Raw genomic sequence first — 25,520 nt, 5'->3', positions numbered from 1 at the left:
AGACGGTCTTTTGTATGATGTACGAGCAGTGTGAGCTCGGGTTTATTGGATAAGTGAGTTAACAAAGGGCGATGTTGCCTGCGTCACATGTGGCTGAGTTATCTCAATTCACTAATTAATACCGCGTTAATACAATCCACAGAGTTCTAAAATTAAATATTTAAATGTTCTTAGTTCTTAATTGATGGGTTGTGTTAGCCCACGCACCATAAAAAACGCATTCTTGAGGTTTTTCGACATTACGTTGCAACAGTAAGCCAGCTAAACATTTCTACGTGGAAATAAAATCCAAACGTTCTACTTAGTAGTATTGGAATTATATAGCTTTGTAATTATTTTTTAAAAAATTTCCTGGGTCTCTTTTATTTTTTTCGAAAATAGTTGGCGGTGGCATTGCTACCGAAGGGCAGTGATAGCAATAGTCTACGAATCTCTAGAGCGAGATATTGTGTTATAAAGTGTTTTCTTGATCTTTTTAAAAATTATTAACAGTAAGCAGTTTTTATGTCTGGAGCGCTTAGGCCTGCGAATGAACTGCCAGAAAGTGTCTTGAAAGGTATAGTCTGCTGAAGCAGCAGTTGTCTCCGAAAGAAGTAATATTGACACGCGCAGGTCCAATGAAGCAACGCTCGGAGACGGACTCCCAGAAGATTCGTACGTGTCTGCTCTTGCTCGGGATGTATTGTTTTGTCATTTCGTCCTACTTTCTTGTCCTCGAAAGTGTCTGAACGCTCGACGCTGAACGCTCGACGCTCGGACCTTCTGGGCCGAAGTTTGGAGATGCCGACTCACACTAGATAGGGAACTGGGTGTCACCTCGTCGAGTCAGGCTCGCTAACCGGCATAGCGAGTGGTGGTCGGTGACCACTCGAAGAGGGCTCTCGTGTAAATGCGGGCGGACTTTTGTGGTAGCCCAGACGACGGCAAGACATTCCTTCATGGTCGTCGAGTAATTTTGTTCTACGTTCGACAACGTCCGACTAACGTAGGCGATCACGCGCTCTGTACCCTCTTGTCGTTGGAAAAGGACCGCACCAATTCCTGTATCGCTGGCGTCCGTGTAAACTTCTGTTTCAGCTGATTGGTCGAAGTGGCCAAGAATCGGTGGAGACTGGAGTCATCTTTTAGCTCGTCCAATGTCTTCGTCGGGTTGAAAGTGAGTCCGGCGGTCTTCATTGCTTGAAGAACAGCCCGAAGGCGTCGCAAGTGCCTTTCGAAGTTGGCCGAGAATACCACGACGTCGTCGAGGTACACAAGACAGCTCTGCCAATTGAGGCCTGCCAGTACGGCGTCCATGACACGCTGCAAAGCTTCCGGCACCGTGCACAGTCCGAAGGGCAGTCCATCCGGTGTGACGAAGGCCCCGTTCGTCGATTTCAATCTGCCTGTAGCCACTCTTCAGGTCCATCGACGAGAAGTAGAGGGAGTGGCGCAGGCGGTCCAAAGTGTCGTCGATACTGGGGAGCGGATACACGTCTTTCTTCGTCACCGCGTTGAGCTGCCGGTAGCCCATATAGAATTGAACTGTTCCGTCCTTCTTTTCACCAGTACGACTGCAGAAGCCCACGGGCTGCTTGAAGACTGGATGATGTCGTCGTTGAGCACCTTTAGCACTTGTTCATGAATGTCATCTCTTTCCTTTGTTGAAACCAGGTACGGCTGCCGATGCACAGAGAGCGGATCGTTGTATACGTTCCGCAACTGGTGTTTGCCGATCTTGACTCGCAGCCCCTTATCTACTGTTAGTCGGCATCTTGGAACTTCCCCCCAGAAGGTTCGAGCGTCGAGCGTTCGGGGTAAGAGTGAACAGGCACTTTCGAGAACAATAAAGTGGCACGAGATGATAAAAGTTACGTCCCGAGCAAGAACAGTCACGAACCTTCTAAAGGTCCGTCACAAAGCGATGCTTGCTCGGACACGCGCACGGCAATATTGAATACCATTAAAGCAACATGCTGACACATGCGAAACATGCCGATATCTAACCAGAGAGTCAGCCTCATTCTCCAGTAATAACAGAACCCGCAACCGCAGGTAAGCAAAGGGCAACACACACACACAAGCTTAAAAGTTAGGAGACTTTTCGTGTGTGTCGTCTTTTGCTTACCTGCAGTCTTAAGGTTGTATAATGTCTATTGTTCACGAGCTCGATGTTGCCCCGCTTTTTTGTTCAGTATTCAGAAAATTCGATTAACAAGCGTTCTCTTAAAATTAGTAGCGCACCCAAGCAGTCGCGAACAATACACGGAGAATCAGGTACGAAACAGCGTCTGAGCTCGGCAGTGTTTACGAGCGCAAGCGGGAGGGGTAAAATATTTAAGAGTAACGAGCCTAAGTGGCGTAAAACAATAGGTCACGCACGCGCGTGCTTACATGCCGCTTTGTGAAAATGGATAATTTAATGTAACATTGATATTTAAATATAAATTAGAAAAGTCTTCAGATTTTAATTTTTTTCGGAACATACACAGTATATACAGTCATTTAAGCACCACATCCATCGTCGTCAATTGAAAGCTTGCAGCCGAGGCTCGCTAAGGTCTTCGTAATGCAGTTTTCTTACCCAGTTACCCATTTGAGCGAGAACGAAAATAAAATGTTCATTGGTTTATAACAAGAAAGTAAACAAAACTATAGCTGTGGTCTTCGTGCGCTTTTGTTCTTTGAGTTCGGATGTTGGAAGATATAAATTACATGTTCCTAGCGTCGGCCAAAATTTATTCATATATATTATATTTCTTTTCAGAAATAAACGCGTCAAGCATGGTTTCAAACATGATGGCCCTGAGGGAGATGCTTAAAGTTACCACTGCCGCCTTGAAACTTGGGGGTCACCGTATCAAGGATATCGTTTCACATAAATCAAGGTTAGAACGCCTCAGTTCCTTTCATTGCTGCCCGCGAAGTACGACGAAAGTGCAAGGCAAAGGGACCGGTGTGTTGTAGATAAAGAAATCATCGAGTCATGAGGGACACGTGCAACTGTCAAATTAGGGTCAAAACGTGCATCTCGCCGATAACACATTCCCAAGCATGTTGTGCCTGTTGCCTGCAGGCACGCACATAGCGCCCAGGAAGGCTACTTTGATAACTTTTCAACGACACGTGCCTGCCCACCCACGAAGATACGCGTTAGCGGCCTGGGGGCCTGCGGGAACCTTTGATCGGAGCACCTAATTACACTGCACGGCCGCGTTTTCCGGGAGAGCCGTTTTCACTCGAAATAACGTCGACGTTGGGCGTCCGTCGTTGAGGTCGTCGCGTGAAACCGTGACGTCAAAGTCACACGACATGACGGTGTCACGGGACCCGACATCAGGGATTCACGTGACCATAGGAACTCACCTGATGTCTCGGTGTCACCTGGCGGTAGGTGTGTTGAAGACCAGGATTAGCAAAGCCAACACTGGAGAGGAGTCACCTCCTCTACAGCGCACGCTCTGCTAGAGTGGGGAGAGAAAGGTGCGAGTCGCTTCCTACTATAGGAAGCCTATACTCTTTGTATTCTTGCTGTGTTTACGCTGGGGTTAAATATTTTCTAACGAATTTCTCCAGCTTTCGAAATGTTGCTGAATCGAAGAGTCCGAAGCAAAACTAGATGTGGGCATGCCGCAACAGCACAGAGGTCGCTGAGCGTGTTTTGACTGTGAAAGAGACAAAAAGCCGGTTTCTTTATAATCATCGAACCGCTCAATGTCGCTATGATGTCGAGAGAGATACGCGTTAACCCCATAATTGTTCGCTTTCAGGAGTTTCAGTTCGGGCACTCTGGGGAGCGAGGAAACCCGAGCCCTGAGGGATACTTACAAAAACAAATTTCTGCCACGGAATTACGCCGACGAGTATGGTCGTTATATCGGTGAAACGGTTTCACCCGAATTAGAAACACTTCATAATATTTTCCAGTCAGGTAAATTATGTTCTGACATTCTCCATATGGACTTATCTATGTTCCAGAGTTGTTCCAGACTAGTGAAAGAAAAAGACGTAGATGTTCTGGCTATATTATGCATGTAAATGTATGAGCTATACACTCTAAGAAGAGCCCGCGCGTCTACTTTCCCGCACTACACTTGGAGAGCCAATCACCGCAACTTACGGAAGCAACTCAGCGAATGACGATGCCGAAACATATGTTTAGACCAAATAATGCAGTCTGAGTTGTGACATTAAACAATGCCAAACGTCACTCTTGCATTGCTTGATGTCTCAACTCAGACTGCGTTTTTTGGTCTAAACATATGTTTCGGCATCGTCATTCGCTGAGCTGCCTCCGTAAGTTGCGGTGATTGGCTCTCCCAGTGTTGTGCGGGAAAGTAGACGCACAGACATTTTTTAGAGTGCAGGAGGAGCTGCCCGCCATTGAATTGAAGACACTCCCCGCGGTTTGAATTGCCATACTAGTGAAATCTAGGCTCCCTAGTCCGCAGTAACCTTAGTGTTATATTTCGGCAGAGGTGTAATCAGAGAACGCCGTTTACCTCCCTGTTGTCTTGAGCGGGGTGGGGTGTTTACTGACGCATAATTGGATACATGAATTGTAACTACGAATCACGGCATGTTCTTTTAGCGATAACAGATAAATTATATATCTGCATTTTAGTTTGCAATAAAGCTGTATGAAACTCTGGCACGCTTTTTATAGGTCTGGTTCAGGGAAACACCCTGTTGGATTTGGGCAGTGGCCCATTGGTCACAAACGTTCTCGTAGGCTCCAGTCGATGCAACCACATCGTGATGAGTGACCTAGTCGAAGCCAACAGGTTGGAACTCATGAAGTGGCTCAACAAGGACGAAGATGCCCTCGACTGGACCTTCCGCGCGGAGAAGGTTGCCGTGGTTGAAGGGTATACGTACGTAGCGGTGTTCAAATTATTAACGCAGTACTTAGTGTATGAATTATACAATGCGCGACTTCCTATTTTTTGCATGAAATTATGCTAGAGTGGATGCTACCAGAAAAACATTATTAAAATTATTGTAAATATTTATTCAATTTTCGTGCTTCAAAAAGTGAAGAATTACTTCGTGTATCATATCGTATACTCGATGTATTGGTGCGTCACGGGCTGTTGAAGCGGCGAAAGCAGTATTTGTCTTTCTTTAAACACAGCGCACCTGCACATTTCTCGTAAATTACAAACGTAAGGGATGCACACTCTGGAAGCTTGCAGCGCTGCCTGAAAATTGAGCTTTTCATACACGCGTTTCCAATATCAGGAAACCGAGCCTCTGATCGCCAAGCCGCCAAGTGGCTCCATCGAGTGGAGCCTCTTTCAGACAGGTGGTAGAAAATATGTGTATCCAATGTGATACAGGATGCATTCTCGCTGCCTTTCTGCTCTGCTTTCTTGCGAGGCCCTTTTTACAGAAATGTATCATATCAAATACATACACCATGTGTTCTAGGGTTACACAGTGGGTCATTTGTGCGATCTTTCTTATCGTTTACTTCGTCTTCGATCAACAAAGCTGTTCCCTTCGTCTCCCCGAATTGAGAACTTACTCCCCTGGGATAATACTGAAGCAGTTTTTAATCTAGGCAGTCTCCATCATCTCGTTAGGGCCCAGGTATCAAATCGTCTTCACCACACTATGTCTGGCAGTCGTTTTCAAAACGCGGTATGGCACAGGGAAATTGCTGCTCGACCTGGTATCACGTTGTTTTGTAGTCCATCCAAATTCTTCTTTATGCCTCTCTTGTACTTTGTTTTTCGGAACCTTTTTTCGGTGTCTTTCTTTTTAGCAATAACTGCTGATAAAAAAAAATTGTAATGGCCACTCTACCTGGGTTTTATCTTCGTCTTTAGCGTAAGATCAGTTATGGTGAGACACACAGCCACTGTGAGACGCTACTTCTTGTCACCAGGAAAATATGAGTGCATCTTGATGTAGGGCTCAATGTCTCAATTAGCTTGGTCTAACATAGTGTTGGCTGCTGAATAACATGGAGCGTAGAACATGAGTGAAACTCTCGCTGTGATGCCCATTGTTCGAAAGGTTTCATCGTCGAATTAGGGCACTTTGACGTTCCTGAACTTCCTGCGAATGAATAGAATCATATCACTGCTCACATTCTCTTCGTGCTGGGTGAGGCCACCGATCTGATGCATTCATCTATGCAGAGACGGAACGTTGCATACGTGTTACTTCTTTAAAACGTTTTTTTTTAACGCATAATGTGTTTGGGCTGACTTTTATGCGAAAATCGTTACACGCAGATTAGCGCAACATAACGGAAAACAGCATTATAAAAGAGAGAGTTCATCACACTTAATCATACGTAATTATACCTATTAATATTTAATCGCACCAAGGTTGATTTACTGAGTGACTCAGTAGCATCCCGTCCCCAGACAGCGGGATCCTCAACCCGATACTTTTCCTCGAAGCCACCAGGAGGACGCAAAAGCTAGCCGCCGGCAGCTGTGCTGAGCATAACTCAGGGAAGCCTGCAGTATCCTATCGGCACACGCACACTCTACAAAAAGTTTGTGCGTCTGCTTTCACGCACAACACTCGGAGAGCCAATCAGTGCAACTTACGGAAGCAGCTCAGCGAATGACGATGCCGAAACATATGTTTAGACCAACAAAACGCAGACTGAGTTGTGACATTAAGCAATGCAAAAACGTCACGCTTGCATTGCTTAGTGTCACAACTCAGTCTGCGTTTTTTTGGTCTAAACACATGTTTCGGCATCGTCATTCGCCGAGCTGCCTCCGTAAGTTGCCCTGATTAGTTCTCCGAGTTTTGTGCGCGAAAGTAGACGCACATACTTTTTTTAGAGTGCAGCGGACTCCCATTGCCGAAGCGTAGCTTGCCACGTATCTGACGACGTCATGGCACGGTTCTTAACGCACCAATGAATAGTGCAGCGGGCGTATCAAGTGACTGCTTCTCATGGCAGCCAGTAGATAGCGTAGAGGGCACGATAAATCTCATCCCCTTTGCGATTACCTTAGCTACCACAAGGGGCTCCTGGCTATCCAAGAGAACGCAGATCTCAACGCTCTTCATGCACCTCCGGAAGCAGCAGAACTCATGGAAACTTCTCAATAAAACATACTCCTCACACAGTCCACTCCAGAATAAATTTAAACTTATCCCGATAATTCTGATAAAACAGGCAAGCACACGAGTGTGCCGTGTGTGCAACGCATCCGAAACCACCCAAAGCTCCCCGCAACCAATCATAACATATCATAATGCGAGTATCACACACTCAGGACACATTACATGCAAGTTTTTCTCTTTTTTTTTTCTAATTTCAACTGTGAAATTTAAGTGAACAATTTAAAATGGCGTCTTCGTGAACTCGGCAGTTGACATTACTTTTTGAACTTAGTCGTTACTTGAACTTCTTAAAAATACAGTGTGTTTTAAACGTCGTTGACTTCAACTAAATATTTTTAACCTATATTGAAAAATCCGTTTTGAAATTCCTGGTTCTTCGCAGCTCACTTTCAGCTGAGTCTGAAGGAACTTTCTTTTTGCTCCCTGCTTCAGTGGACGTTGTGCAACTGACTCGTAAGAAAGCGAATATGGATCTATGACAAGGAGAATATAGCGTGATATGGCCGGTTGGACAAGCCTGCAGTATAACTACTTTTCATCTTCTCAGGGTCAGCTCATGATTTTGTGTTTATATGCTGGATCTCATCAATTCGGTATATAAAGCAGGGCGACGTCTTAGTGCGAACAACAAGCTCGTTTTAGAACGATATCATCTACATGTTTACGTCAAGTTAATTTCGCTAAAGTCACCGACCGGATGTAAATGGCGGGCCGTCTCCATCCAATGCCGGGACTCCAGCACATGCTCGTTGTGCTCCGCCATGCTTCGGATGCGGCTGCACACTCGAGGCTCAGGAGATGCTGAAGCGTTATCGAAGGCAGAAAGCTCGCCCTAGAGGCACCTCTCTGTCTTTCTGCTTCTGTCACTTACTACATATAAGGTCATATAAGGCCAATACATCTAAATGGCAAGCACGCGCGACAGATGAGAACGTACCAGCGATATCCGACGAGATCTAACCTGGATCTCTAAGTTGAACATTCGTCGCAAAATTGGCGAGATCCCCGACCGCCGTGATTGGCCTGCGCTAATGTCAAGTGTAACGCTGACGAACCGCCGCTGTTGGCGATCTTGCCGGCTTTCTCAAAAATTGTCCAAACTCGGAGTCCCTGGCATGTCTGAAGACAACTTAAGAAAGGAACCCCAGAACCGCAATACTACTGGTTTCTCTGCACGTACAGTACTGTGCAGTGTGCGAGCTATCAATCTTGCATAACAGCTTACTTCCACTTTTTCGTTCTGCTTTCCAGCGACCTCAGGAGGGGGGCCCTGGAAATAATCGAGCGCACACGCTTAGCAGTTCGTAAAGTGATTCCCTGCGATGTCCTGGAGCCCGGAGTGCTCCCCGAGGAACACAGGCAGACCTTCGACGTTATTATATCATCCGGATGCCTGGAATCGGCCACAGCAGACCACGAATCTTTCCGGAAGGCGGTTTGCAACGTGGGAACACTCGCGAGACCTGGCGGTCTACTTGTCCTTCTGGGCGCGGGTGGTGTAAAGAGCTATCCCGTGGGAGGTGTGGCATTTGCTCACGCGAACCTCACCGAAAAGGTGGTAGAAGAAGCTATTAAAGATGCCGGCTTCCAGATGGAAGTATACCATCCCCATAGAGTTGGGGAGTTTGTGAAAAATCCAAACGTGTTCACGTTTGTTCTAGCTGCCCGTAAAGCCTGAATCAGGTTATAGAATTGTGTTTCAGTTTGTGCCAGATACTTTGTACAAGTAAACTTCTGACAATTTCTCTTGTATATCAGACTACAGGAAAGTCAAATAAAATTTTATCAGGTTCAATGTTAAAGTTAGAGCCAAAAACTCAAGACAAACTTACCATTCATCAATTTAAATACCATGACACAAAAATTCGCGTGCTGTTGCTAAGATTTCTGCCGCATTTATCTTTCCGTTGACATCTGGAGTGGCAGCTTTCAGTTAATCGTTTTTAACTCGAATTTCTGTAACAAACGTTTAAAAGCGATTTTCTAATAAACTCAGTTATGTTGGAACATAATGAAATGATCGCTTTCTATGTAGCATTCGCAAGTGATTTCATATATCATGATTAACAATTTTGTTGAAATAAAGGCACATACGTGATCCTTTAAAGCTGCGTGCGACAATTTCTAACAGGACATATATATATATATATATATATATATATATATATATATATATATATATATATATATATATATATTGTTGTGGAAGACGAAGACTTGCAAATACAGGAAGGAAGAAGAAGACTAGTGTGTGCCAGTGAGAGAATGAACGCCATTAAAGGCTGACGGCGAACCTGACAGAACAAAGCCTTCAAATTGCCTTCTGCCATAGCAATTGGTGTCAGAAGTGGGGTCATGGAAACCCGAAGCACCGCCCAGGGGAATCAGCACCAGGTCTTGGAAGCCATCAACGCTTTGAAGGAGTCACTAGACACTCTCCACGAAGAACACACTCGCCATCTTGAAGAGCATCGGGAAGCCTTCGCCGAATTGCGACGAGAGGTGGCCGCTCGACTCCGAACTCATAGTGAACGTGAAGCTTCACCGCTGCTTTCGGGATCTCAAGGCGTAATGCCAGCAATGCCATCGTCTGGTGAGGCCGCCGGAACTATGCCTGATGACAGCAGCGGTTCCCGGACCTCACCCATCGACCATGTCGGGGACCACGCAGTCGTAACAGGTCCCCTGTCGTCGCAGCCAAGGCCTTCCTCTGAGGGAGCAAGTCAGCAGCAAGAACTACAGGACCAAATCGCCCCAAAGATGATCGTCAAACTTGACACATACGATGGACGCAACTCCTGGGGTACCTTCCGGACGCACTTCGACCTAGAGGCAGACATAAATGGATGGACAAATAATTCACGAGGAGCTTTCTTGGCGTCAGCACTTCGAGGGGCAGCACTGGAAGTACTGCAAAATCTACCCGCAACTATACAGAGAGACTACAACTCTCTCGTGAATGCTCTGGAGGGACGCTTCGGTGACAAGCATCTGGGGCGACTATACCACGCTACGCTCCGTACACGTGTACAACAAAAGAATGAGTCCCTGGCAGAACTCGCGACAGACATCGAAAGACTGGCACGCCATGCCTATGAAGGTTGTGCAGCCTCAACACTTGATTTGGTTGCAGCTGGGCACTTCGTGGATGCTATTTCTGACTCGGAGGTACAACAGTTCGTGCGACTTTCGTCACCTGGTTGCATGTGCGATGCTGTTGCGCGAGCCATGGAGGTGGAAGCGGCCAGGGGAGCTGTCAGAGCTACCCGTCGGGTATCGGCCGCCGTTGAGTTCCCACCCGCCCCGCCATCTCGTCAGCCTGCTCTGCGGCATGAGTGCAAAACATCGGTGGCACCTGCGCGTCGTAGATCCCCACCCACGTGCTGGAGCTGTGGCAGACAAGGTCACCTACAGCGCTATAGTAACTGGCATGGTACCGAGACAGGTCTGCAAGGAAACGAGGGCTCTATGACGGAAAACTAGTGTCAGCCGAGCTTACCGGCCAAAACTCGGCTGAACATAAAACTAAGGAGCCGGTAACTGCATTCCAGGTGCATAAATTGCGAGCCGACAAAGACGGACTTTTCGTGGATAGGCAACTCGAGGGTATTGCGTGTAGTATGCTTGTGGACACTGGGGCAAACGTCACTCTAGTGAGACCTGATATATTCAACCGAATAAAGGGATCTCTAGAATCGTACAGACGTCTCGCTGAATGCTCCCTCCGTACAGCTACAGGCGATATAGCACCAGTCACGGCGTCATCACAGCTTATGTTCCGTTTTGGCAGTCAAGAATTTTCACACGTGACTTATGTCGCTGATATATTTGAAGAATGTATCCTGGGCCTCGACTTTCTGAAGGAACACGGTTGCTCGATGGATCTAAAGAATCAGACACTAAATCTGAGCGAGGAAAGCATCATCCTGTGCAGCAGACGAGCGCTCTTGAAAAATGAGGGTGGATTCCTCATCTGTTTGAAGTCAACTGTTGTTTCCCCGCAGTGTGAAACCATCGTTTGGACAACTGATGGCAATTGCTGTTCTGAAGGTATCGCGGTCGCTGAAGGAGATGGGGCTTGTGACAACATACCAGGTGTCATTGTCGGAAAAACACTTGTGAATTTCAGCAATGAGCGCGTCCCTATCCGTATTGCCAACCTAACGGATAAAGCGATAAACATCAAGAAAGGTTGTCGAATGGCGACTTGGTCCCACGCTGCGAGCCTTAGAAGCCTGAGAAGAGAAAGTACCAACGTGAAGCAAGATGGGCTGCCGATGTCTTTGCTGGAACTAGCAGACCGCTCCAAGCAGCACCTCAGCCAACCGCAACAAGAGTCCCTTTTGAATTTAATCAACGTCTACAGAGATGTCTTCGCTTGCACACCATCAGAGATCGGGCGCACGAGTGCTGCTCACCACCACATAGATACTGGGGACGCTATTCCGATCAAGCAGGCACCTCGGAGAATTCCGCTCGCTAAGAGGAATGAGGTCACTGAAATAATCCAGGATATGCGAAAACAGGACATCATTGAGCCCTCATCTAGTCCATGGGTCTCACCTGTAGTATTGGTAAAGAAGAAAGATGGGAGCACGAGGTTTTGTGTGGATTATCGTAGACTGAACAACGTCACGAAAAAGGACTCCTACCCTCTTCCTAGGATCGACGACACATTTGATGCAATGGCCGGTGCCTCCTGGTTTTCTACGCTTGATCTCAGGAGCGGATATTGGCAAGTTGAGGTAAAACCCTCAGACCGTGAGAAGACAGCGTTTACCACAGGCGATGGTTTGTGGCAATTCAAGGTAATGCCCTTTGGCCTTTGCAACGCGCCAGCGACTTTCGAGCGCCTCATGGACAAGGTTCTTCAAGGCTTGCCCCTCAATGTGTGTCTCGTATACCTTGATGACATATTGGTGCACGGAAAGACTTTTGAAGCTGCTCTTCATCATCTGTCAGACGTCTTTGAGCGCCTAAGACAAGCGAACCTAAAACTGAATCCCCAAAAATGCTCGCTATTCCAGAAAAGAGTTCGGTACTTAGGCCACATTGTCTCTGAGAATGGGATGGAGACAGACCCCGACAAGACGGACTGTATTCGAAACTGGCCCCAACCACACAGTCATCGTGAACTCAAGAGTTTCTTAGGCCTATGTACCTACTGCCGACGTTTTGTCAAGAACTTTGCTACCGTGGCCAAACCACTCTATACGTTGACAGAACAGAACACGAAATTTCACTGGAACATGCAAGCTGAGGAGGCTTTTCTTCAACTCAAGAATACCCTTACTTCACCTCCTATCCTCGGATTTCCCCATCCAAATCGTCAGTTCGTCCTGGACACGAATGCAAGTAACGTTGGTGTGGGTGCAGTCTTGTCACAGTTAGAGAATGGAACTGAACGGGTAATTGCGTACTATAGTCAGGTATTAAAGAAAGCAGAACTAAACTACTGCGTCACAAGAAAGGAACTGTTGGCCGTAGTTAAAGCTGTAGGACATTTTCACCATTATCTCTACGGCAAGCGCTTCCTCTTAAGAACCGATCACGCGTCCCTCACCTGGCTTTTGAATTTTAAGAACCCTGAAGGACAAGTTGCAAGGTGGTTGGAGCGTTTACAACAGTACCAATTTAATGTCCAACACCGAGCTGGTAGGAAACACATGAACGCCGATGCACTCTCGCGAAGGCCTTGCTCACGAAAAGATTGCTACCCGTGCCTTGATGCTGAAGAGCACTCCGACTTCAACAGCACGGATCCACCGTCTCAGTCAACGGTCACGCGACAGGCGGTGATCACGCGTCCCACAACCGATGATGATCCCACTGACTGGAGTGACGAAACCTTGCTTACGCTTCAAAGAGAGGACGACAATATTCGGCTTCTTATACAGTGGAAGCAAGAAGGCGAAAGGCCGGATTGGTACCGGGTTGCACCGCACAACCATGTTGTCAAAGCCTACTGGGCTCAATGGGATTCTCTCCTCATACAAAACGGCCTCCTGTTTCGCTGCTGGGAAAACAACGATGGAGTTAACTTTTCCCTTCAACTTGTCCTGCCTCAAGTGCGAGTCAAAACTGTGCTGCAGGAACTCCATGACAGTCCTACGGGCGGACATTTTGGGGTACACAAAACTCTACAGAGAGTGCGTGACAGATTCTACTGGGTTGGCACCAGCCGTGACGTGCGCGAATTGTGCAGAGGCTGTGACCACTGCACATCGCGCAAAGGACCTCCATCTCGTTGCCGAGGACAGATGAGAACATACAACGTTGGCGTGCCGTTTGAGCGAGTAGCCATTCACGTCGTAGGGCCACTACCAGAAACAAGAGAAGGAAATCGGTATCTAATAGTAATTGCAGACTACTTCACAAAGTGGCCAGAAGCTTTCCCTGTTCGTAAGTACGACGCAGCAACCATCACTCGAATCTTGCTTACAGACATCGTATCGAGGTACGGAGTGCCCCTAGAAATCCATTCTGATCAGGGACGCACTTTTGAGTCGCAGACCTTCAAGAATTTGTGCACAGCACTTGGCATAAAGAAAACTAGAACAACACCATTACATCCACAGTCGAACGGTATGGTGGAGAGGCTCAACCGGACCCTTAAGCAATATCTATCTCTCTTCGTCAACGAGCACCAGGACAACTGGGACGAACTGGTTCCCCTCTTTTTACTTGCCTACCGTCCAGCTGTCCACGCAGCAACAGAGTACACACCATCAATGTTGCTCATGGGGCGAGAGCTAAGAATACCTGCGGACATTATGTTCGGTACTCCGGCGCCACCACCACGGGAGGCAACACGTGAAAATGTTCACTTAGATCACGCTCTCCATTTACGCAAGAAATTGGAATCTGTCCATGACTTCGCACGAAGGTATTTACAACTCAGCAGCAGCCATGCAGAGACTCGCTACAATCGAAGCGCATCCAGCCACCAACTGGAACCTGGAGATTTGGTGTGGCTATACAGACCAACTAGAACCAAAGGTCGTAGTCCAAAACTACAACGAAACTGGGATGGCCCCTACGAGATCATCATGAAACTGAACGATGTTGTCTATCGGATCCGCCATGTTAACAACCATAAACTTCAGACAGTCCATTTCGATCGTCTCGCACCATACCAGACTAAGTGAACACTTATGCGGGCCTCGGGACGAGAGCCTCTACAGGGAGGGGAGCAGTGTTGTGGAAGACGAAGACTCACACCGTAAAGAGTGTTGTGCAAGACGAAGAATATCACACCGTAAAGAGTGTTGTGCAAGACGAAGACTTGCAAATACAGGAAGGAAGAAGAAGATTAGTGTGTGCCAGTGAGAGAATGAACGCCATTAAGGTACAACCCCACCCTTGCTTAGTGTGATTCTGAACCAACAGATGGCGGTGGGATCGCCTTCCAAGCCTGTTCATCAATCCGAGAAATCGTGTGTGGTGGCGCTTCGATACAGTGGGGTATTTTTCTATATCCTGAATTTGACATCCCTGGTCCCTTGCTTGTTTTTCTCTGCACGAGCTTTCTTTGGAACGCGCACAGCTGCGCCAGTTCTCGTGCAAGGGGGCCAGTTGCCTACGCTCCGAGCTCACGTCTCTAGCAAATGTGGGCAGAACAAAACGCGGAAATCGTCCTAAGCCAAATGGCGAGACACAAGCACAACCAAACCACCGACGCGTTGAAATATATAAATTTGCCTCTGCGCCGTTACCGGAGATTTCAGAGGCCATTTACACATATTTCAATATGATCAGATTTATCTTGAGACGAATGAAGGTGACAAGAGGACGAATAGTGAACTGAAAAATAAAGGCTTAATAGACCCTTTCAGAAATTCAGTGCCATCTGGTGGTTCGTAAAGCAGTTTAGGTTTTGCCCTATCAATGGCGGAAATGAACTTGTATCGGCACCGTCACTTTCGCAAGTCGACGGCACGCGAGGAATTGTTCAGTGTGAGTTCTTTCTCGATCACTTTCAGGTCGATGGTGACCAAGAACGTGTATTCAGAACAAAGCTCCAACCCACTGAGATGCCTCGAGAAAATTCTATACACCAAAGTGCTTTAAAGCCGATTGTGTGCCACGACAGATTGACTGAATCTGAGCAATTAGAAATAAACGCTTACGTAGCTCTTGTGTTCCAGCCCTACTTCGCTTCGTACTGACCCCCGAACGTACAGGCCTCGCAACATCCGCTTAGGAGCATCTTCAACGTCTTCCTTTATCAGTCACTAGAAGACCGCCATTCGTATGGCACAGATGCCGTTCCACAGATGATGATAGTGATCAAAGTGGCCAGACTGAATTTCGGAAAGGGTCTATTGGCGAATTTGTGCCAAACAAAAAAAAAAAAGTAAGGAAAGAGCGTTGAGGCAGCAAAAGAGCACGCGGCAATTCGGCAGCGTGACAGAGAGCGAGAGCGAGAGTGACTTGACGAGGTCGCCAGCAGCTGCTTATCTACAGTGCGTCACCATCTCGAAAGTTCAGCAAAGAAGGTTCGAGCGTAGCGCGCTCGGGGCGAAGATGAACTGGCACTTTCTAGAACAAGAAAACAGGGCGAAAGTTACGCCTGGTGAAAGAGTGAACGCGAATCTTCTAGAAGTCCGTGACTGGGCTTCGGTTTCTCGGCTCGGCGGGTGGAAATATGACGGGCCGGTGCTTTTGTCGTGCATGTGTTTGGCTCTTTGTGGATTTCCAGGAAAACGAGCTGACGGAATAGACTTGGGTGTCCGAAATTCTAGCCTAAGGAATTAACCACCTAAAAAATAAAAAAATAAACTATTTTTGGGTGGTTAGGTGCCTCATTTTGGTAGCTGGGTGTTCATTTAGACCAAAACCACGAGACTAGAAAACACAAAAAAAATGACACTCAGGTTTAGATGTTGAGTTTGGTAAACCCAAAGTAGGGCTGGTGCGGGAGTCATAATAAAAAAAAAAAAATGCCGAGGTTAAAAATTAACTCGCAGCTATAAATCATAATAATTAATTATAATTAATTCGTTATTATAATAATTAACGAATTCAGTGATAAATGCAATGACTGGCCAGGCAAAGATTATTGGTCTGTGGATAGATTTTCCACAGTTTAAGCATAGTACAGACTCCAGAGTGTTACAAAAACAAATTACAGGGTCTGTTTTTTTACCGCAAGAATAAACTATGCATCGCCGAACGCTCATTTTCCTCCCCAGGGCAGCGCTAGAGGGCACAACCAGATGTAAAAGTTCAGCCCGATCCGATACTTTATTCAAAATTTAAGTTATTTTCTGAAACGTTCATTGGGAAAATGGCGGCCGATGGAGATTTCGAATACATGCGGCTCTATGGCACTAGTAACCGAAAACGGGCAAAAATGGGCTTCATTTTGCTATTGAAATTTTCAGAAAATCACTTATAAGTTTGCAATAAGGTGTCCGTTCGGGATGAAACTTTGGCATCTGGTTGTAACCTAGCGCTACCTTTTTAACGGAAAATGAGGGTTAAATGATGCGTAGTTTCTTTTTGAGGTAAAAACAAAACTGCATTTTTTTCGTGGCATCCTGTACCAGTCTTGATTTGGTGATTTATGCGCGCAAGTAGTGGTGTGCAAAAATGAAAAAAAGATACAAACGGGTACAGTTTGACATTGTATAAAATATAGTGTAAGCACTCACATGGTACTTAAGAATGAAACAGCCCTACATTTTGCACCAGCGTTGAGTGTATCGAAAGTTAAGGGTGCATCAAAGGCTAAAGCTTTTACACATATACTGCTCAGGCTATTATGTTTGAAAGCTCATAGTACTTTATTACCCTCAGATATGGTGCAAGTCCTCTCCTCATTGCTTACAAGAAAAAAAAAGGAAACATTCTAAGCTTGGGTTGATAGAAAAACTCCACCTGCTGACAGCTACCAATCATCTCGGCGCCGATTATGAGTATTCACTGCATGCCGACGGTCGCGTGCTTAGAACGAGTTTTTTTTTCACGTGATTTTATACAATCACAATTGTTCTTGACAAACAACAATGTTTACTCAGGCAAGCGGGCATATGTGCAGCTTATAATATTTTGTATTGATTGTGGCACACGTTGCAAGTTGCATAGGCTTTTTTACAATCCGCGAAATAGAATGCTTCTGGGTTACCTTGGTCTCTAATGCATGTAGCACACAAAAGAACACAAACTGAATTGCAGTGGGAAGCGAAAATAAATGATGATAAACAAGCGTGTAGTCACGCGAAAACTGAGGGCATTGCACATATACAGAAGATAAGCTTCGTTTCACTAACTACATTACCAGTAAAGTATTTGGTTTTACCCTGCGAGCGAAGCCGAACACACAAGTGCGAACATACGGCCCTGAACTATACTTCCAGTGAACAAACGCACTATCCAAAGCATCGAGTTCGTTTTTATAGCTCTTGGTACGCTCAAACATTTAGAAACACAATTATAATCAATTCTATTATTTTATTTATTTTTATTAAGTGCGCCTATGTGTTTTTTTTTTGTGTTTTTTTTTTTTTGTCTGTTGCGTTCACGTGCCATTTTCTTAGATATATAATATTTTTCCAGAAGTCCGACACCTATAGTCTGGTTCATCATAAGCAAGGGCCGAATAATCAAAAATGTAGACAAAAAAACGAAGAGCGTGAACAAGCGAACACACATTAAAAATGCAATGTAACGGCACATTCAAAACTAGCCGTTAGTTTTTTAGAGAGCAGCAGTTTCGTAGGGCGACATTGTTACGCGTTGAAGGTTATAAAACGTGCAGTACAACTGTTAGCTCGGTGTCTTTAACGTGCATTACGCAGTATATGTGGTACACGATCGCACGACGGTAGAATGCAGATGGGCGACTGAACCCAGGGTCTCTGCTAAAGCCCCTTGATAAAGGCGTTTTTTACAAGTACTGGCAACCATTGTTGGGAAAACGCGCAAGACACACGCCACGAGCGGGAGCTCCGTCGCCATTCGCTTTCAAGGGCCAGCCATTTTAGTGCTGCGCCGCCATTTGCCTCCAAGGGCCACTTGAGACACGGGCCTCGTGCACTGGCACCTTTGAGGTTATTTGAAAGACCAACGCAAACACATCGAGGGGATTTAGTTCCTACACGTTCCGCCAACGTTGGGTTCCGAAGCGTGAGCTCCGTGCTTTGAAAGGAGCTCGCGCTCGAGCATTTCTCCCGTGCTCTGATCTGCGGTGCCACACCACACTCGGCCAACGGTCCCCCGCCGCACTTGGTTTAGCCTGTGAGCTAAACCAAACGAGCTATGCTTAGAGTATCGGCATTTTTTCCCCCAAAATTATTGTGGCTGCCGCCATCTTGGTGGTTAGGAACCAATCAAACGCAACTGCCGATCGTCACGATTCAAAAGTTTCGGTGTCAGGCAGCTCACGTTATATTGCTTTGCTTTGTCACGAACTGTTTAAACATTTGTGGAGGACGGAAAGGCGTTTCCTGTGATTTCAAAAGCTTCAGATAACTGACAACCATTATTTTAAGCACCAAGATGTCTATGAAGCGTAACTTACTTAGTTTTCTAGTTTAGCCCGACCGCATAGGCATAGAAAGAGTAGGAACAAACAGCTTGACCTTGCGCTCTTGGCGCTGCTTCAGTGGCTTTATCAGCCCGTAGCGTTGGCTGCGTTCCGAACTAACGTAAAGCAAAACCAATATTCAGATCTTAGGGTTTCACAAGACAAATCAACAAACATCACTTAACACACCCCAATAAAAAAGATTGCGGGTTTATTTTGACTAATAGACCCTTTCCGAAATTCAGTCTGGCCACTTTGATCGCTATCATCATCTGTGGAACGGCATATATATGCCATACCAATGGCGGCCTTCTAGTGACTGATAAAGGAAGACGTTGGAGATGCTCCTAAGCGGATTTTGCGAGGCCTGTACATTCGGGGGTCAGTACGACGCGACGTGGGAATGGAACACAAGAGCTACGTAAGCGTTTATTTCTAATAACTCAGATTCAGTCAATCTGTAGGCGGCACACAATCACCTTTTAAAGCACTTTGGTGTATAAAATTTTCTCGAGTCATCCGAGTGGGTTGAAGCTTTGTTCTGAAGGCAGGTTCTTGGTCACCATCGAACTGAAAGTGATCGAGAAAGAACTCACACTGAACAATTCCTCGCGTGCCGTTGACTTCCGAAAGTGACGATGCCAAAACAAGTTCATTTCCGCCATTGATATGGCAAAACCTAAACTGCTTTTCAAACCACCAGATGGCACTGAATTTCGGAAAGGGTCTATTGGAGATCTTTTGACGTGCAACCGAAATCTCAGATTGTCCTCCGTCGGATTGCGGGCACCTCGGCCGATATTTAAACCCAACAAATATAGATTTATGGGCCAGCGCGTTGGCTCAGAGACACTGAGACGATTTAATGTTTTGTGTTTTGTTTTAATATCATTGGCACTTAAGAGCCACCGAGGTGGTTTTTGAAACAAAATATAGTCAAACCATTCCGACAAGCATAGTTTGATTGCGAAAATGGCGTTTCCATGTGATAAAAACATTAAAATATTTTTGCATACGTGGCGGAATCTGAAATGGCAGAATGCATTTCATGGCGCCCATTTCATTTGGATCGCGTCGGGAATGCGTACCGACGCACAGTAGAATGCGCGCAAAAGTAGCTGTGGTGCACCCGCAGTCTCGCGCTTGTGTTTCTGACATTTCTGGCTCGCTCACTGCGGGCATCCAGGCATCTGACACCGTGACATCTGGCGATTTTTCTGTCTTTCACGTGGCGTTCCAAGCGGCACACGACGGAAGATGCACATCAAGCTGTTCTTGAACATGTGTCGCCATCTGTACTTTATATTAAGAAACTACAATTCGCCGTAACTGAATGGAAAAAGTTTGAGGTCTTATAACATTTTAACGTGTAATATGCCAATATGGAAGTTCTGGAAAATGTAATATTGAAGAATGCTTCATAATTTAATGTCTCGTTATTTTGATTAGTTAACGTGATTCCGTTTTTATAGCGCCTTAAAATGATGCCATTTTAAACTTTATTTTTTTATTTTAAAATATACACTATCTGTACAGCTCGTTGCTTACTTTTTTAATTTAATACATGCAACCAAACTCTCACCTAAATTATCGTGGACAATGGGACGTTATAACTCGAGAAATAATTTTTCCAACATTAGAGACTGCGGTCTATTAAAAGATAAATTATTAACTAACAACTAAAAGTAATCGTAATTTTGAGACGCTAAAGGATTGTCGAAAAATAGCTCTTTAATTGGACATTAACTTTATAATTGTAAGTTACATAGAACGAAAGTTATAAGCCTTCAAAAAAGCACCAATACGTCCTGCACGGTGGGGTTGCACCTTAAAGGCTGACGGCGAACCTGACAGAACAAAGCCTTCGAATTGCCTTCTGCCATAACAATATATATATATATATATATATATATATATATATATATATATATATATATATATATATATATATATATATATATATATATATATATAGATATATAGATATTTGCTGGGGTGTAAAATCTACCGAAGGGAGAAGCTGAAATATCTACAGTACGAGTCTTGAACGCGGTGCAGCTAGCCTTAATCTCCTGTTGCATCCATTTATTTACTCGAATACCTACAGCTTCATCGCGCATTTCAATAAGAGGGGGCGAATATATTTGAGAGTGGAGGAAATAATAGATACACAAATTCTTAGAATATGAAAATCACATTACAGTAAAACACTTCACAACAGCTCATAACAACTGGTAGGCTGTTCTACCACAGAGTTACTAATAGACTGGGAAGAGTACGAGGTCAGTGCTGAATAAAATAGACACTGGCAGTCAGTTTCCATCCTGGATTTTTTTTAAAGGGTTCCCAAACGAAAAAAAGACAAAAGAAACCAGTTTTGCAGCAAAATTGCTCGTTCTTAGAAACGTGATTCCTTCTTTGGAAAATAAAATTCGCTCTGTGACGGTAGATTTCTCTTTTAATACTAGTTTTATTGTTAAATTGTTCACAAACAAAAATAACAGATAAATGTAAAACTTAAAAAAAAAACTAATTCTGAAGCGAACTTCTCACATGAAGGATTCGTACATTCGGCAAGAGCCGCAAAAAAAGAAATCGTCCTTCGATCTAATGAAAAATTTGAGTCGAAGTAATATCCTTCTAAAGCTCAACTACATACATCTTAGGATCTCTTGAGCTATTGCTATTTTTAGTCGCCTGTCGTAATTGTTACAAAGAAATGTGGAAGCTTGGTTTGTACCTTTTCAAGCTTGGTTGACTGAACAAATGATTCGGGTTCCACACAGCACATGAGCGAACATGAGAAACAATGTTGTTCTCTCAGGGAAAGCGGCACAGGCTTTAATATACGAGAGAGAAAGTCAAGCATTCTGGAGGGTTTAGAAACAGTATAGCGTATTTTATATACTGTGAGTGGCGTTCTGATTGTTTAAAAAATATTCGCATGTGTGTTCTATAAATGTGTGAGACTTATACCTATTTGTTCGATTCGTTGACGAGAGTGTTGAAACCTGCTACCGCTTGTGCATATATCGTAATCACAATGCACATATGCGTGCTTATCATTCCGTTTTGCCGCGCCGATCCTACAAATAAGTAAGCACAACATATACAAAGATGCAACTTGTATACCAACATAAACAAAAGGCTTTATGAGGGTTTGCGACTTGTAGACTGAAAATACGGTAACCTACGAGTAGGGGCGGATTCCAAGCCGGGGGGGGGGGGGGGGGGGGGGCGACGGTGGTGACCACCCCCCCGCCCCCCCCAACAAAGTCAACCCCCCCCCGCCCCCCTTTCCCTTCTGGGAGGGCAATTTGACATAGGTGGACACCCCGGTGCACAAGAAATAATAGGAGAGTAGTATCCTTACAAATCACCCCCCACCCCCCCCCCCCCCCCCCAAAAAAAAAAAAAAACGGAGTTCTGGATTTGCCCCTGCCTACGGGCTGGTTCTAACATAGGTTTGAAGTTAGGTTAGGTTTAAAGTTATTTGTCGAACTCCTATAAGTAGGGCGAGTTGGTATGATGACATAGTGAACAGAACAGTGCACACAACAATAAGGACAGAGAGTAGGAACATAGCTCTTGCGTGTTGCGCATGTTCCTTCTCTCTGTCCTTGTCTTTTTGTGCGCTGTTCTGTTGGCTATGTCAGCAAGACATTTTTACTCGTGGATAACATGGAGGTTCATCAAACTATTTTTAGCACTGTGGAAAAAAGAATGTCATCTTGTAAATGGAAACTGAAATTATATTTTACGATTAATACTTTTTGACAATGTGCACCAATTAGAATTAGCCTCGAGAATGGTTACATCATCACATGTTCGTACTTTTGTGCAAACAACGGAAGCGTCTGCAAATTGACACGCACTTTAGATGAAACCACACTGACGACATGGATCCAATGCGACAAAAACAACAGCGACCCAAGGGTAGATCCTTGTTGAACTCCCGATGAGACTGCGGCAGGAGGAGAGGAGCAGGAAAAGAGGAGGAGGAGGGAAGAGGAGGAGGAGGGCGGCGATCTAATTTGACATTACAGATATTTGTAAACGTTTTTCACTTTTTTTTTTTTGTATTCGGGTTATGGAGCGTAGAAGATGCTGCTGTGGAAATAAGCGTTTCCCTGCAGATCGTACGTTCGACACCCTCTGCTACGGTTAATTTTTTCCTTCACCTTCTTAAAATGTATGATTTAGTAGGTACTATAAAGACACTCTGGTGTTAAGAACACTTTAAAAGTGTGTTTATTATTATTTCTTTTTATCTAAAACTAATTTTTTTGGAAATCTTTTCGGTAACTCTGACAGGCCCCTATGTTCGTTAGGCTTAACATGCGGGGTGTTTAATGAAACACGAAAGACTGCGAAGGCGATGGTGAGGGTGCCCACGGGTCTCAAAAGCTGCAGAACAACGAGATTCGCAACTTGAAGGCAGCTTTCAAGTTTTTGTACTTTGTGGTGTCGTATCTGAGTTGCAGAGTCAACCCCCCATGGTTGGCTTCGGTTTTCCTCCCGCACGTGGGAAATAATATGTTTTAGAGCGCAGCTCTTAGACGCCCGTTCCCGCGTATAGCCGCGTGGCCGTCGCCGTCACCGTCGCCGTCGACGTAAGCACCACGCTAAATTTAGGGGGAAATTTAAATGATGTTGAGGTCACGTGATGTGAATTTTTCCACTAAATCTAGCGTAGAAACTGCATTTGTTCTTGGGTCACGTGACTCGAAATATGTGACGTCATTTCCCCCCCTATTTAGCTGTGGAGGAGGAGGGTGGGTGTTGTAGGCAGGAGGAGGAGGGGAGGGTACGGAGAAGGAGTGGAGAGGAGGAAAGAAGAAGGGGAGAGGAGAAGGATAGGACGAGGCGAGGGTATGAAGGAGGAGGAGGGGCATACCCTACCCTCCTGCTCAAGAGCCGCGCTCTAATTTCACACTTCAGAGCTTTGTAAACGACTCCAGATTTTTTTTTTCTTGCACTTTTTCTGGGAAACTCATTCTCACGTAATTTTACTACAATAAATGCACCATCTAAAGACATCTCAGTAAGATGTTTCATAACACCCAACCATATAGTGGCTTATTTATACTACCCTATTTACGCCCGAACAGAGCTCGGAAACACCCAGCTGCTGGTCGAAATTGCTTTATACGATTGTAAGAAATTCACATGACGGTAGTTTCAGAGGTTTTGCATATTAATGCATAACTCTCAATGTTTTCTTTGTAACAGCCAGGTTTAGGAGCGGGTGCTCTCCTCTACCACGGAAACTCGCTGTAGCCTCCCCCCCCCCCCCCCCCGCCCCCCCTGCTTTCGTACAAGTGGCCGTGTGTTTAAATTCCAAGCACGCAAGCTGCCGATACGAAGTGCTATGGTAGATAAGGCCGAACAATCAGTCAAATGATGGCGCTAAAGTAGGACCAGTACCACATTTCAAACCCATGCACACTTCATGTACTCACGAAGCTCTGATTGCGTAAGCGTAAACCTCGTGATTTCTTTCTATAGAAACCTTGAAAATGCCCTCATACGTTGAGAACTATTTAAACATTTCGGACAATGAAAATACTTCAAACCCCAGCTTCAAAGGACTGGGAACAAGGCGCGTAAAGCCAGAACATAAAAGATGACAAAAACAATGCAACCCCCCAAAGGACTTTTTATTGTGGAACCCTCCCCAACGTAAAGTTGGAGGATCCGCAAGGTAGATGGAAACTCCAAAGGAAGTGCATCACAAAGTCACACAATGACAACCCCCAAAACCTCTCTCATTTCCACAAATAAAAATACAAAAAAAAAATCTATAACTTGTTCCATATATTGCTCCAAAATACTGAATTTCTCGATTAAACCCGAATTCTCACAAATTAACTTAGGAGTACCTGTCTCGCACGTGATTCGGCACGAAACAAAAAAAAAAAAAAACAAAAAAAAAACACATTGGTCCTCTGCATACCGCTGTCCGCCGGATGCAGAAAGAGCATGGCTCCTCGCTGGCTGAGTACACGCAAGTATGCTGCGCTGCGCCGCCATGACGTTCCCTAGGGCCGGATGCGGCGCATGCATCGCGTACTGTCGCAGCTGGCGATTCAGCGCGGTGGAATGAACAGCCGAAAACATCCTCTATAAAAGCAGGTTTTCTGCGCCCATAAAACGCTACCATCAAGTCCGCTCCGAAACCAATTACCAGGAGAAGCCAAGGAACACTGCGATCTCCTTTGATTCAGTGTGAGTGAATTTTGGTTCTTGTATCTCATTTGCTCGACCGTCTCGGGTGTTTCCGTTGTGCAAAAGATGACCTGTTCACTAAATTTTTAGGGTGTTTGTAGAAATAATCGCTTGTGTAACGTACATATTGAATAATGATGAACTGACATAAACGATATTGGTTGATTCATTTACAGCTGAGTCAACTCCAATCATTAATGCAGTATTTATATAACAAAAAAGGTGCCAAGTATGTTTCGTCTTATGTGTTCAAATATGCATAGCTCTCGGTGTCGTGCATTAGCAGACATGATTTGCAGGATAGCGTAATTTTCACGCATTAAATTCAACCAGTAGTCAGGCTGGACATTCCTCCGTGAAAAACAAAAACGAAAACAAAATATTTATATACATTTTAGGCGTGCTGATCAAGACAATTCAAGCACCCGAATGGGAGTTATATAAAAGATTACGCTCTCTAATTATATTTCAATATTGTCAGGAATCTCGAATTCTAAGGAAACCGCCCTCGTTCAAATTGCAAGCTGCTGTGACACCTAAATAGTGCGCGCCGCTCCGCCTTGGCATATAAAGTCCCTTGATACTTATTTTTACAAGTAACGACAACTAATACAAACAACAAAGCACATTCCGCTGGAACAAAATGGCGTCACTCAGATTACTCTTCTTCTGTACGCCGCCTTTC

At 45.2% G+C, this 25,520-nt stretch overlaps 1 protein-coding gene across 1 annotated transcript; it reads left to right on the top strand.

Annotated features, from left to right (window-relative positions):
- The first annotated feature begins 2,763 nt into the window (after nt 1-2,763).
- Nucleotides 2,764-8,755, top strand: LOC115325714 (indolethylamine N-methyltransferase). The gene is made up of 4 exons (XM_029986414.4): nt 2,764-2,867; nt 3,750-3,910; nt 4,646-4,853; nt 8,329-8,755. The coding sequence occupies exons 1-4, from the start codon at nt 2,764-2,766 to the stop codon at nt 8,753-8,755; spliced, it is 900 nt and encodes a 299-aa protein (XP_029842274.2).
- Nucleotides 8,756-25,520: the final 16,765 nt, after the last annotated feature.

Source organism: Ixodes scapularis, unplaced genomic scaffold (assembly GCF_016920785.2).
Source record: "Ixodes scapularis isolate PalLabHiFi unplaced genomic scaffold, ASM1692078v2 PGA_scaffold3__209_contigs__length_174095766, whole genome shotgun sequence".
NCBI classification, from domain to species: domain Eukaryota; kingdom Metazoa; phylum Arthropoda; class Arachnida; order Ixodida; family Ixodidae; genus Ixodes; species Ixodes scapularis.
Note: the sequence above shows the minus strand (reverse complement) of the source record. Positions and strands in the feature narration are given on the sequence as shown.